General features: G+C 44.9%; 1 protein-coding gene across 20 annotated transcripts in view; it reads left to right on the top strand.

Annotated features, from left to right (window-relative positions):
• Nucleotides 1-14,198, top strand: part of Kiaa1217 (KIAA1217 ortholog) — a 477,384-nt gene that overhangs the window by 422,927 nt on the left and 40,259 nt on the right. For 13 of the 20 annotated variants that reach the window (XM_013515417.1, XM_013515411.1, XM_013515408.1 and 10 more), the window contains 2 exons: nt 8,703-8,807; nt 9,286-9,335. In XM_013515417.1, coding sequence (XP_013370871.1) covers nt 8,703-8,807; nt 9,286-9,335 — 155 coding nt within the window. The remainder of the gene's footprint in view (nt 1-8,702; nt 8,808-9,285; nt 9,336-14,198) is intronic. The other 7 variants (XM_013515414.1, XM_013515413.1, XM_013515412.1 and 4 more) reach the window with 1 other exon arrangement.

Raw genomic sequence — 14,198 nt, 5'->3', positions numbered from 1 at the left:
ATATATTTCTTATTTAGTTTATTATCACTACTGCCCATAAAATGTAAGCTCCTGAGGACAAACCCTTTGGTTTATTTACCACTGTAACCCCAGCACCCTGAATTGTGTCTGGTACATGGTCAATGCCCAAGAAATATTTGCTGAATGAATGAACTGCAAAGGATAAGATGAAGCCTTAGCTTTCTATAACACTGTCCAGGTATAGGATGCTTGTGCACCTGTTTCCTCATTTGCCTTCATTTCCTGTGTCTCTGTAGAATGACAGTCTTTGATTAGATAACTCAGTTGTTATCCCAGCTTGATGTGTGAAGAAACTGGGACATTAAATGACCTAGGAGTAGAGATTTACATCTGCCCTTAATGTCTACCGGGCAACTTGAATGCAGCGCATCCAGGCATGAATTTCTGTCTTCCTCTTCCTGGGTTGTGACAGCGCTGTTCATCCAGTCACACAGACCCAAAGCCTTGGTCGTTGCTGTCTCTCCTGCCCACATTTGGACACCAGGAGAATACAGTTAGATCTCTAACTACTGCTCTTATCCTCGCAACTTCCGCCTGGTACAGCCGCCGCCATCTCTCACCCAGTCTCCTACATGGCCACCCAAGAGGTCTCCACACTCTGTGCTCTCCTCAGTCTGCTCTACCTGCAGAAGCCAGAGGGTCCTTGCTCATAAATGCAAGACTGCCTGTGATCCCCCTGGCTCTGACCTCCCTGGTGGCTCCCGTCACATTCAGTCAAAGATAAAGTCCCCCGAGTGACCCGCATCTGGGGGGAACACACTTTCCAGCTGGCCTGGAACCACTCCCATGTATCCCTGGTGTCCTTGTGCAATAATAGCTTCACTTTCCATTTTGAAAAGTCCCCTCAGTTTGCAAGATTAATTTCAGGACCCCCCCTCCCTATAAGCTCAGACAAAGCCACTTCTGCTGCTCATGCCTTAGCTCCTATGACCCCCTTCTTGTTCAGTGGACTGAAGGCAAACTAGCCCCTCAGCCCTCACCTCCCCTGCCCCTGCCCCTGCCCCTGCCCCAGTGCGTGTGCGCACAGGTGTGCGTGGCTTGCACTCTCACTTCCTCTATGTCTTCATCCCAGAGTCAACTTCTCAGTGAAGCTCTCTGTGCTCACTCTGTGTACAAGTGCAACAGCCCCTTCCCAACTGTCTTGCAAGGGTTTTTTTTCTTCCTATTCATTGGTATCTGATTGATTCATTATTCACTTTGCTTATGGTCTGAAGACTTTGACCTCCATGTAGGCCAAGGTTGTGTCTGGTTTGTGCACTTGTGTGTCTTTGTTGCCTAGAACACCACTTAGTCAAGAGCAGTGCACAATAAATGTTGGTTTAATCAGTGGATGAAAGAAGAGTGACTCCTCTGTGTGTCAATCCTGGTCTATGGTCTTGGCTCTCACTAGATTTAGCAGGTTGGTGCTGCGCTCCTCACCCTAGCCTCCTCTGTGGAACACCGTTCTGTTCTCCTTCCTCTTGTCCCTCTGGCAAAGTGCTACCATCTTTCCAACTTTGTTCACATGTCACTTCTTAGGAGGAGTTGCCCTTGTCCAGCTGACTGCTCTATCTCTGTCATCCAGACCTTAATTCACAAAGGTGAGAACACAGGAACCCCAGGGAACCCTGATGGGGCTGTAGACACCTGTGCCCACCCATGCAAGGTCATATGAAGCCTGGGATCAGGAAGACAGGTGGTATTAGCATTCTGGTCTCCCAGCACCTACCGCAGTGCTCACACCCACATGAGTGGTGAAGTGAAATTCATATTTTCACTGCTTCCCAAGGCCTTTGAAAAAATGAACAGTATCACTAGCATATGAAGAAGCATCCATTGGAGGGAATACCATAAACTCCACAGCACTGCCTCTTCACATGCCAAGATAAATTTTTATTCTCTCAATGCCTTGGTGCATGTATGAAGAAAGATTTGAGGTAGACTTCTTCCCCCAGATCCGTATATATGTGTGTCCATTTTTGCCTATTTTTAAAGCAGGTGTCCTGAAATGTATTTATCTTCATGCATGATAAGTTAAATGCAGAGCATTTCAGATGGATACTTCTGGTTTGGTCACTATCTCTTTTGTGACTTGGGAAAATGTGACTGCCTAATGAGAGGATTTCCCTACTACCTCCTTGAAGCATCACCAAGAGGACATGAAATGGGAAGATGTAGAAGGGACATAGAGATCATTTCTTCTTGTTCACTGACTTCCTCAGTCATTCAGAAAGCAAAACCAGTCCAGAATGGGAACAAGAAGGCCAGGACAGAGCTTAGAAGCAAGAAAGCACTGTCAAGATGGTGATGAAGGACTATGGGGTCCACATTAGTTGCTACAGTTGGAACTGCAATGTCTCCCAAATGCCTGTGTGTAGAAGGGTAGATCCTCAGCTCATGGTACTTTTGGGAGTAGTGGAAATTTAAAGAGGGGGAGCCTATGGGAAGGGTGCACCTGTAAAGGGAATATTGGGGCCCCCTCCCCTTCCTCTCCCTGTGCTTCCCAAACACTATAAATAGATCTCTTCTGCCGTGTGCACCACACCATAATATACTATGCTGCTACAGCTGCAAAACAATAAGGCCAACTGCCCTGGACTAAAACCTCTGAATCCATGAGCCAAAATAAACCTTTCCTCTTTTTAAGGTGTTTATTTTGGGTATTTTATCCCAGTGATAGAAAGCTGGCTAATATACCAAGAAGCAGGAAAAATTAATAGGGATTCTCCAGACAGTATTGGCAGCTAATGGTGAGGTAGAAAGGCCACGATGCGTAGGTAAAGGGCTGATTTGAATGAAAAAAGGGACTTGAAGGTAACAAAAGATTGCTTTACTTAAGGGAAATTTTTAGAGTTTCAAATTCAAACAGTAAAGCCATTTCAGTTTAGAATTCAGGGTTAGAGCATGACTGTAAGGAAAAGTTTTGAAAATCTAAAATGCCACATTTCTAAAAAGGTTATCAATGTGAATGTTGAAGTTACAAAAGTCAGTGCACTGGGATGTGCTAGTCAGGAGAGCAGCTTCCCTTGTTGGAATCATCCAAGGATGTGAGGGAATTTCCTGGCCGCTGGAAGGAAACAAGAATAAGTAATTCCTATTTCAGAAGAAAGAGATATGTGGAGGTGGACTAGTCATAATAGAGAAGACAGAATGCACTCAGCCTTTCAGCCCACTCCATGAACGAGAGAGCAAGGGAGAAACAGCAGCCTTCAACCATCAACTCCGCCAGTATCCTCTCAGTGAATTCACGTGTTAGTCAGCTTTCCATCTCTGTGGGAAAATACCAGAGAAAATCAATTTAAAGGGAGAAGAGGGTTTTTTTTTTCTTTCAGTTTTCATGTGTTTACAGTACATGTTTACATTCCTTGTGTGGAGTTGGTACATGTCCATACCACATTTTATTCTTTCTTTGTTGCTTTTTCCACCCTCCCTTCCTCTCCGCTCCCATCTCTTGCTCCCCCTCCTGTTTGTAAAACATCTGTCTCCTTCCTTCCTACTGTCTGTCTAAACCATGCAGTGCTTAAGCTTGAATGTCAGATTCATTTCACTTCACATGCTGGTCTCGAGGTGCATGCATAGAGAGCTCCAGGCCAGAGACGATGCACACTTCCAAGGCAACTTCGACTTCCTCGGTCTACTGCTTCCCTCCATCTACTCCCCTCTCGATCTACTTCCTCCAGCTAAACCCCCTTTCCTAGAGTTTCCCCCACTCCCCCCGACCCCAGGACCATCAGCTAAGGTTCACGCTTTCAGTACATAAGCTTTGAGAGGCTTTTGGAACAATGTTTTCAGTTATATACCTTTTTTTTTTTAAAACCAATAACTAACTTTGGGCAGAAATGGAAAGGTCATTATTCGGAGTAGTATGTAAGGCCCTACCCTGAGTTCTGATCATGTGGATTCCAGTGTTTCGCTGAATTTATCTAAAAGCAGTGTCTTTATTTTCCCTCTCCATGCTATAGAATCAGGGCATGAACAAACAAGGCCATAGCCTAGCTTTAAACTTGTTCACTATTTCATTCTGGAAAATACCTTCAGTGCTGCCAAGACTAAAAAGGTTTTCAGTTTTATTTCTCCCAGAGGGGAAATATTGATATTGTAAAAGGGAGATGCTGCTTGGGAACCACAGTACTTTCCTACACCCACAGCAGCTACTGTGGCACCTAGCACATAGGATGGGCTCAAAAATATGTGCAGAATGACTTATTAGCCATTCATCACTTTCTGGGGGGAGACAAATAAGAGAGAATAAACAGAGCGTTGGTCAGATTTCCATTGCTATCGCAAAATTCCTGAGCTGAACAACTGAAAAGGAGGAAAGGTTTATTTAGGGTCATGGTTTCAGAGGCTTCAGTCCATGGTAAGTTGATGCTGTTGCTCTGGATCTCTGGTGAGGCAGAACATCATGGAGGGAAGAGCATGATAGAGCAAGGCTGGGTAGCAAATAGAGACCCTATACCCCCAGTGACTAAGAGCCACTGGAGTGTCCATAAGATTCAAACCATATCAATCAGGAGCTGAAACAAACTCACAAATTGTTAGAATTAGAAGCCAATTGGGAGACCACCCAGTAAGTATTCTTAGAACACCAGTTGGGGTTACTGTAGTTGTTACTGACTATCCTATACCACTGCTTTTCAAAATTAGCTTCTGGTTAGGAAAGTTAATGTTTCTGACCCAAAGCTAATCACATCAGCTCAGCTGACTGGTTTTAGCCTGCTCCTCTCTATGTCTTTTGGATATTTAAAAATATATCCTGTGAGATTCATTATAAGGGAACTGCCAGACTCACACTTATTACAGTGTTGACTTGATTTTTAATAGCCATTCATTTACTTAGCCATACAAGGATAAGGACCTAATTTGGATTTAATGAGGCCCTGGCCAGTACAAAGACATATCCCAAGTCAAAAAATGTTGAAGGTGAAACCAGAAGTATAAAGTTGTGTAAATGGAGTCATTAGCTGAAAATATTTCCCCAAACACAGGTTGTTCTGCTTGATTCGCTTGAAAACAGAGGGAGCAACTCAACAGCAAATAAGTCACTTTATCCTCATGGACAGACACCAAGTTAACAATGAGCTGCTTCCAGTAGTAGCTGGTGGAAGCTGGGATTAGCACTTTCCCTGAATTTGACTTGAATTTTCTACTCAGATTATGTTTGGGTCTCAGTAAGATTCATTCAGCCGAGCTGATTTATGGCAGTAAATGACTAGCTAACCATACCTCCTAATCGCATAAATATGGTTTATGGAATGATATAACATGGTTTATGAAATCATTTTTGAATCATCTTTTCAACAGTAATTATACCAGTCCTATAATACCTTAAACCCAGTGATATTGACATCAATTCACCTAAGTGTCTTTAATATTCTGGTGATTATCATGCAAAATTGCCAATGCAATAAAATGACAGGGTTGTGCTTAATTCCACTTCTTCCACTGCATTTCTTTTAATTTTTTTCCCCTTTCACATTAAAACATACTTCATAACATTTCTTCATGGGCGAAGGCTGTGTAAGTTTCCAGTTGCTGTAATTTAGTTAAACCATAAAATTGTTTCCAGATTACCAACCATGAAATGGAAAGACAATCTTATTTATGAATTTATAAATCAGATAATCTCCCTCAAATGAATCCTGAAACCAGAAACATTTTGATGATTAAATGGGGGGAAAGTTTTCTCATCACCACGTGTTAATAGAATTGTTTCTTCGTAAAGTGGTTTCGACTGAGACAGCTGCACGCGCATGTGCAGTCAGCTCTCTGTGCGGCGCTGCCTCCCCAGTGGTCAGACGTGCTGCTGTTGGGCTCAAGTATCTCAACTGTCTGGGGAGGGTGGCCAGTGAGCTGCCATCGGACTGGTTGTCCCTGATACCTCGTGTCTCCTTCCTGGTGGTCCTGCTGGTGACACCAGCCGGAAGAGGCCACCCAGGGGCATGCATGCCCTAACACACAGATACTAAAAGGAAAACAAAGCATCTGGCTCTCTGGATTGGACAGAGAGCTTTTGCTTCAAAGCATCCAAACCACACCCCAAGCAGTTCTACTGCCCCATTGTTATCAGTCCTCAATGAGGAGTGGGATGTGAATTGGGAATTATCTTTATCCACATCCTGAATCATTGTCTGGGGAAAGCCCAGGGGAGAAGCCAAGCACCCATGGAGCCCAGGAAGATGCCAAAGGCATATATGAAGCCTGTGGCTTCTTGTGGAGACGACCCACCTGTGCAGTGGCATCCCATAGTTTTACCCACAGTCGGGGACCAGCTGAAGATCAGTGTCCTCTATCCAGAGTCATCCCAGGGCTTTGCTTTGGTTTTAATGCTCCTGCTCTGCTTTGTTGGGCGAGGTGATGAAGGCTGTGGACTACAGAGGGGTCCAAAAGAACACTGGGATGGACCTTGTCAGCACCACACCCATGGGCGGGGCTGGAATCCCAGCACTTCTGCCATTTCTCTCTTAGCAGGTTTTTGTCTGTTCTCTACAATATACATCCACCTGTCTCTTGCACTTCTTGCTATTGTTGTCTGTGTGTGTTTAGGTTATCATCCTGCCTTCCTGCCTCACACCCCAGGTGCCGAGAACTTTAGGCCATGTCCTAACCAAGCTCTATAGATCCTAGAAAAGTCATACTGCTTAAAAAAAAATACTACATGCCTAGGACTGAATAAAAACAACCAACTTTAGCTCTGAATTCACCTCTCGCTGCAGGTCATGAGTTTTACTTCCAGCACTGCTGTGGACCGAGGCAGTCCCTGTGGGATGAATAAAGGCACTGAACAACTCCCACCCAGTACTGAGCATGATCCCCAAGGATGTCATTTATTTCCCAAGAGCTTGTGTGAGTCCATGTCTCCCATATGGCAGACAGCTTGATCAGCCAACACCCCATCGTTTCTGAGATCCTGCTGTAACTGGGATTTCCAGTGACGTTTTACTAACTTGCTTTTCTTCCTAATTTTTCTCTTTGACACATTGACCATTTTATGGGAATGAGGAGCCTAAGAACACAGGTATGGCTGAAAATGCTCTATCCTCAGAGGCTTAGCATCTGCCATTGGTGTACTGGACACATTTGTAAGGTCACTCCATAATACCTGCAGATGCATTTCCATGCTTGTCATGTGAGACCTCTTCTCTTTACTCTATTAGAACAGAGACGTCATGCTATTAATTCTTAAATTTTGGATCAGGGTGGGTTTACAATCCTTAACTCTCTGGACTGTATGACTTACATCCCAGAAACTTGGTATTGTGACAGAAGCATCAATTTTACTCGTAAACTAAACACAGGAATTCTGAAGTCAGAAGCTTGTCATTACAAAATCAAACTTGACATTCCATATGGCATTAAAGGTTATATTCTGAAGGTAAAACTCAAGGCCCTGAAACACAAAAATAATCATTTGCCATAAAGTTCAGGATACAGATCTACCATATCTGAACCAGTTGCATTTTTTTTTTTTTTTGAATGGGAATCAAACTCAATACCTTGCATTTGCCAGGCATGGGCTGTGCCATTGAGCTACATGCCCAACCCTACCAGTTGCTTTTTTCTCATGAAAGAATAGATACTTTTGCACTGAGTACCTGATGACATAGTCTAGCTGAATTTAAGAGCCATGGTGTATGAGTGTGCTATTTGTCACACAGGAGTCACCATCACTACACTGGAAGCCCATGGCACTGAGACCCATGGTACTCACTTAGCTAGCGCTCATGCTAGAATACCAGTCGATAGGGTACCACTGCCGATAAGATACCAACACCCTTAAAACCATTCTTCTCTCTCTTCCCTCCCTATTTTTGACTACCAAGTACGTGCACTTGAATTCACAGGAGGTGAATTGTGATACCCTCTTCACTCAGTTGTTGTGCTGTTGTTTTTATAATATACTGAAAATAACAGTGATAGTTCTGTAAAGGGACCATTGTGAGAGGCCCAGAAATATGAGCCTATCTCAAATGCTTGATGTGGCATCAGAAAGGCCTAAAGCGAGACTAGCATAGCATCTGTCCATGGTCAGTAACTGGAGGAATGTTTTATTAATGCCTTGGGATGATCAAGTTGTTACAGATATTCACTTTCCTGTTTGATCCTATAAAATCCTCCAGGCTAGAGTTCCTAGGATATTAGATTGAACATCATTTACTCCCAAACACACGTTGATGTCAGTGGTCTGAATAAGAGACATTTATGTTGCCCTTGGGCTATAAAACTAGTACAATTCCACCTACAGCAAACATCTCCATCATTTACTCCAAAGCCAGCTGGTGGCCTGCTAGCTGAGAAGAGCAGCTTTGAGATGTGTGTGACTATCCAGTACCCGCCCTAGGGCCTTGTTGGTCTCAGGGAAGAGCCCTTTGTGGCAAGGTAAAATGAAAGCAGGGTGGAAAGACTCAAAACCACATGATTCCAAGAGGAAGATTTTCTAGGGAGATGTTTTCAGGAGGTCTCTGCTGGTCTGCGCCGTGTGTTTTTATTGTGACCGCTAGTTTAATCCTCACCTCTGATCATTTAGTCTTGATTGCAGCCAGGGACTTACAAGCCTTTCAGTTTGAACTAGGCTAGGGTGCCCTTGAGCAGCGACTCGGTGGTACTTTTAGAACCTTTATAATAATCAGGTGGATCATTCACCTAGAAAAAAAAGTCTGAAAGTCAATAGAGCTTTAACAAACAATTCTCTTGTTTTACAGAGAGAGGATGCAAGCCATGGAGAAGCAGATTGCCAGTTTAACTGGCCTTGTGCAGTCTGCGCTTTTTAAAGGGCCCATTACAAGTAGTAGCAAAGATGCATCTAGGTAAAAAGATACAAGCCATCCAATGAACCCATAAGCCAACTTGTTTCTCTTTAATCATTAAGATCATTCATGCATTCAAATTTGTTTCCTCGTAATCATCTCAAGGCTGAAAATATTCATATCTTTATGATTCATGGGGTTTGGTTTGTTTTATTGACCTCCTGGTAATTCTTGGACGAAGGAAACACTTTGGCCCAAGAAGGGTAAATGAGCGTCCTGGTGCATGGGGCTTCGTGGACCACTCGCTGTGCAATGCCTGCAAGCACCACCACGCGTGCGCACCTCTGCCACCATCTGAGTCACCAGTGTGCCCCGCCGCACCCACCCCGGTGTGCGATGCGCACCGGGGAAGCCTTTTCCATTGCAGCCAAAATGTCCTCATGGCTTAACCCCATCACCGCTCATTGCTTAGAATACTGAAGGAAAGGGGGGAAAGGCACATTGGAAAATAGCTGACCCTTACTTTTCTTTTATTCAGTGAGAAAGTGATGAAAACCACCGCCAACAGGAACCACACAGACAGTGCAGGTAAGTAAGTGTCCTCGGAACTCTAGTAGGTATGGGAGCTGCCTCTGGTCAGCCCTGGCTGGTTTCAGAAGTAGTTGACCTTTCCCCAAGCTGTTGATTTGATGGGATTTCAGAGGCTTCTGGGATGACTCCCTGCACCACTGTAGCTTTTTACGAATGCCAGAATTCTAGATTTAGGCATTAGTTCAAGGGATGAAACGTTGTCTACCTTCATTGTTTGTTCATTCACTCACCCGTTCATTTATTTATTTATATGACCTCGCATCCACGGTCTATTGGTATGTCTGGGACAGTGGATGCATACCGGGAGCATCATTCAAAAGCACAGCTGCCTGGGTAGAACTTCACACTCTAGAGAAGCTGGAAATGGGGCGAGATGTTGAATGTGAGCTGAGGGTTAAGAAGTACAGGATGTCTGTTCATTCAGCAGGATTAGCATCCTCCTGGGGATGCAATGCAGAGTGGGTACAAACGTGGCCGGACTTGAGGAAGTGAGAGGCGGGAGGAGTGGTGCAGGTGGAGGAACTCGGACACTACTCTTTGAGCAACATGAAGCTGTCAGAAGGTCCCTGGGGAAGGACAGGGGCCCAGCTCCCACATGGCAATGGATGGGAAGGGACAAAAGCGAGTAGGGAGCAATCCGTGATCCAGGTGGGAGAAAAGGGTTTTGTTGGACCAGGGCCTACCTTTTAAATGCTAGCATCCCCCGCTCCTACCCAAAGAAGATTGTGTTAGTCAGTATTCCATCACTGTGACAAAATACCTGAAAAAAACCAGCTTAAAACAATGGAAGATTTAGGATGACTCAGAGTTTCAGAGATTTCAGTCCATGGTCAGCTGGCTCCATTGCTTTTAGGCCTGTGGTGAGGCAGAAGCATCATGGCAAAGGGCATGGTGGAGCAAAGCTGCTTACCTCATGGTAGCCAGGAAGCAGAGAGAGAGAGAGAGTGAGAGAGCGGCTGAGAGGAGAAGGCCAGGGACCACATACAGTCCCTAAAATCCCCCTGTCTATATCCCACTCGCTTCAACTAGGCCTCACCTCCTACCTTTCCATCCCCTCTCAGAGATGTCATCAAATTACTAATCCACCAATGAATCAATCCTCTGGTGAAGTTAAAGCACTTATGACCCAACCCCTTCCAAAAGCTCACCAGCTGACAACTAAGCCCCCAGCCCTTGGCCTTGGGCACATTTTAGACCCAAAACATAACAAGGACCAGTTGCATCCCCAGAGGAGTGTCCTAGTGTCCTGGTTTCCTAAGAATGAAGCCTTTTCCTGTGGTCTCCAGAGAGGCCCCTCTCAAGAAGATGTGGGCTTCCCTCCCAGGGGATTAGAAATAGAAATGCCAGAAGGGATATGTTCAGAAGCTAAATTACACAGAAACATATGGCAAGTGAGGCAAAACCCTTAATTTTGGGAAGCCTCGTTTTGTGCAGCATAGTGAAGCAGATAGAATTTGGAACTTAGGTTTGAGTCCCTCTTGGCCCTGGTTCTGCGCCTGCTGAGTTCAGTTTAGCTTTAAATCCAGCAAGGCTGTTTTTCCAACAGCTTGCTGAGAAATCAATCGGTGGCCTTGGCTGAAGCCAGACAATTATTTCATCAAAATTGCTAAACTTGTCTGCAGAGCAATTGCCAATTTGTTCTGGAGATAGTTACTCATTCATTTATTTTCTGATTTGTTATGAACTTAGCGGGGAAGAATGGAATGTACTTAATGCAAAACCTTCCAGCTCTCCAGAGTCCATTCGAGAAGTGACTGGTGTCTGATAGCATTGTTGTGATCAATATGTACTGCTCGTGTTCTCTCCTTTTTGTCTATCTCACTTTTCGTGAAATAAGAACAATAGGAAACATTCAGTGAGTACTTCCTGTGATCCCAGTACTATTCTGGCTTTTTTTTTTCCTTTTTTAAAAAGCATTAACTCTTCTTTTCTGACTGCAACCTCAAGGACTTGGTATAATTTTAATCTGATGTTTCAGATAAGGAAACAGAACACATCCCAGCACATGTGACACACGGCAGCCTAGTCGACACACCTGTCATTTTATCTCATTCTTTATGTTGAGTTACTCCTGTCCCTTGGAGAGACACAGGAAGTTGTTTCATTTCTGTTTTGAAAAGTTTTGTAAATGTCTTTTTTGAGCAGGGAGAGAGGGGCAAGTGTGATTTCCTTGGATTTTTTTTCCCAAAATGGAATCCCTAAGTCCAAAGGGACAGGCAGCTTCATGGCACTGGAGACCTGCTGTCAGTTCTCTTCTTTGAAAGGCCGAGCTGGTTAGTGCTGCCCCTGGCAGCATCCATGTGTCCTTGCTCCCCAGGTCTCTGCTGAATTTGGGCTTTCTCATTATAACATACCATCCTAGATATGGTCCACAGGGGTTCTGTTGCCATAGCAGCCTAGGACAGTGCACAAAATATATTAATTCTTCCAGAATCCCTGGAAGTAAGTTGCAAGACAAGAGGTCTTATACCGGTCCTGTAGACAAACAAACAGAATTATATAGAAGTCAAGGAACTCATCGGGCCACAGGTAAGCCAGCCTGCCTGGTTACATTAGGAATATGTAGGTCACTGTAAGTATAAGAAAATAGAAGGAATCTCCCACTTCCAAAGTATAGCATGCATTTTATACTATGGATTATATCACGTAGCGCATGTAACGCTATAAAGGAAGAAAGTTGTTCTCTGTGTTTTACCTGGAAATTGACTCTCGGAGGTGAGGCTATTCATTCAAAGCCACAGAGTTCCTAAGAGTGACAGCTAGTCTTGCCCTATCCCAACTCTATCTTCTGTCACATGATACATTAAGTTCATGTCAAGTGTGTACTTACAACATTCAGAATAACCGACCCAACATGAATTAGCTGGAGTAAGTGGAGTGTAGAGACAAGATTAAGGTCCTGGGGACAAAGTATATGTTGACCGTCCTCAGAAAGCTGGCTCGAGAGGGCAGAATATGACCCCATATGGGTGGGAGTGGAGAGTCAACCCCAGGCTTGGTGAATGCAGGCTGAATGGGGATCCGCTTGCTGTCGCCAACCTCCAAACGCATGTCCATTCTGAATCTAGACTTCAAGGCACTTGCTTGTAGGTCTCAGCCAGCTGCTCTTTCCCCCAAACCCTGGCCCTTTGCACATGCTGAGGATCTAGGGGAGGAGGGGAAGCCGACGGAAGCAGTTTCTGCCACTCTGTTCAAAGAAATAATACTCAGAGCTAACAGCAGCAAAGGCCAGACACATGTTGATTCTACCAAGCCATGCCCATTTTACCGATAAGGAAGCAGAGGAAGAGATTGCTACTGGGTTCCTTGCCCAAGGTCACACACTAGCAAGTGGATACTTAGTATGATTCCAAACTTTCTGGCTTGGAAACTCAAATAATTGAGTAGATACAAGTGTCACTGCCTAAGGCGAGGTCCAGGGGCACAAAAGGAGGTTTGGGGGAGGTGAGGGCAATGATGACTCTGACCTGCTTGTGAGGATATCAAGTAGTGACTTGAATCTGTCGGTGTGTGGGTCTGAAGATAACTGGATGCTGGAGACAAAGGTGTGAGCGGTGGGCAGGCAGTGGAGGTGGAGGTGGTCTTTCTAGGAAGTGTGTCCAGCAAAATGAGAGGCTGACTGGTACGGAACACACCGTGACTTCAGAGCTTGGCAGAGCAAGGAAGGAGAAAAGAGGGAGCAGCTGGGATGGAAGACAGCAAGGGAGAGGACAGTTCTGCAGCATCCATTGGGTGGACAGCTAGTTCTTTAGCCCCCTTATAAGAGCCACTTCTGTGAGCGGTGGAGCTGGCCACCAGTGGGATGGGCTAAGAGGTTACAGATAAAGACATCCTAAAAATGTGTGCAAATTCCATAAGGAAATTTGGTTGTGAAAGATATTTTTTAAAGCAAGCTATCAGCATTCAACTCTAACAGATGGTGTGAGGACTTGAACGTCTTTTCTGTAAGAATTAAAGATTATGGAGGTGCACTGCTGTCCTCAGAATGGTAAAGTGTGAGGAATATCAAAGAGATGGGTGTCTTCAATCGGCTGAGGAACTAGCAGAACCTTTACATTACCAACAGGAAGTGGTTAGAGAGCATAGTGTCATTTTTGTTGGAGAAATACCTCAATGAAGCCATGTGTTATATCAATGATGTTCTATGGTGTGCGTGCATGCATTTGTACATGCGTACGTGTGTGTCTGTGTGTGCTTGGATGTGCATAAACCCACACTTTTGATGAGGTATAGGCAATGACAATAAAGTAATTTGACTGATTCTAGAAGGAAAATTTCCAAGACGGACCCTGCCTCAGCCCTTGGAAGCACTGAGTTAATCCTAATGTGTCGCTGTTATTGGAAATGATATTGGATATTCTTTTATTGCTCATTTTGAGGGTGATTTTGATTTGGGGTTGGGGGAAAGGGCAACCAAAGATTGGTCTGAGCTGTGAGTGCTGGTGATGTGAGTGACCATTTAGGCCCAAAAGAACAAAAAACTCATTGTGTGGGCTGCTAGGGTTTCTTTACAGTACCTTCTGGCCTATTCTCCTGGCTTCCCCAGGGAGACCTCAGAGGGGCTAGGAGACAACTCTCCTTGGACAGTCACTCAGGGAGCAGAACTTGGTGTGGCATCAGCTGTCTTCACACTCTGGAGACCAGGAGTCAGAGCACAGTTGCCAGGCACCTCCTCCCTCACTGGATGTCACCTGTAGCCCGTGGCCACAGCTCTATAGAGGCTCTGCAGGGTTGTGTGTGCTGGGGAAGGAAAGGGTCCCTGGCTGCTGCACCAGGACGGAAAGACCGGCCGCTGCCAAGGAACCACTGCAGGATGTGCCAGTCAGTGGCAGATTCTGCCCTGTACCGCCAGCCTGGCCC

Source organism: Chinchilla lanigera, unplaced genomic scaffold, assembly GCF_000276665.1.
Source record: "Chinchilla lanigera isolate Chin_1 unplaced genomic scaffold, ChiLan1.0 scaffold00028, whole genome shotgun sequence".
Classification (NCBI taxonomy): Eukaryota; Metazoa; Chordata; class Mammalia; order Rodentia; family Chinchillidae; genus Chinchilla; species Chinchilla lanigera.
Note: the sequence above shows the minus strand (reverse complement) of the source record. Positions and strands in the feature narration are given on the sequence as shown.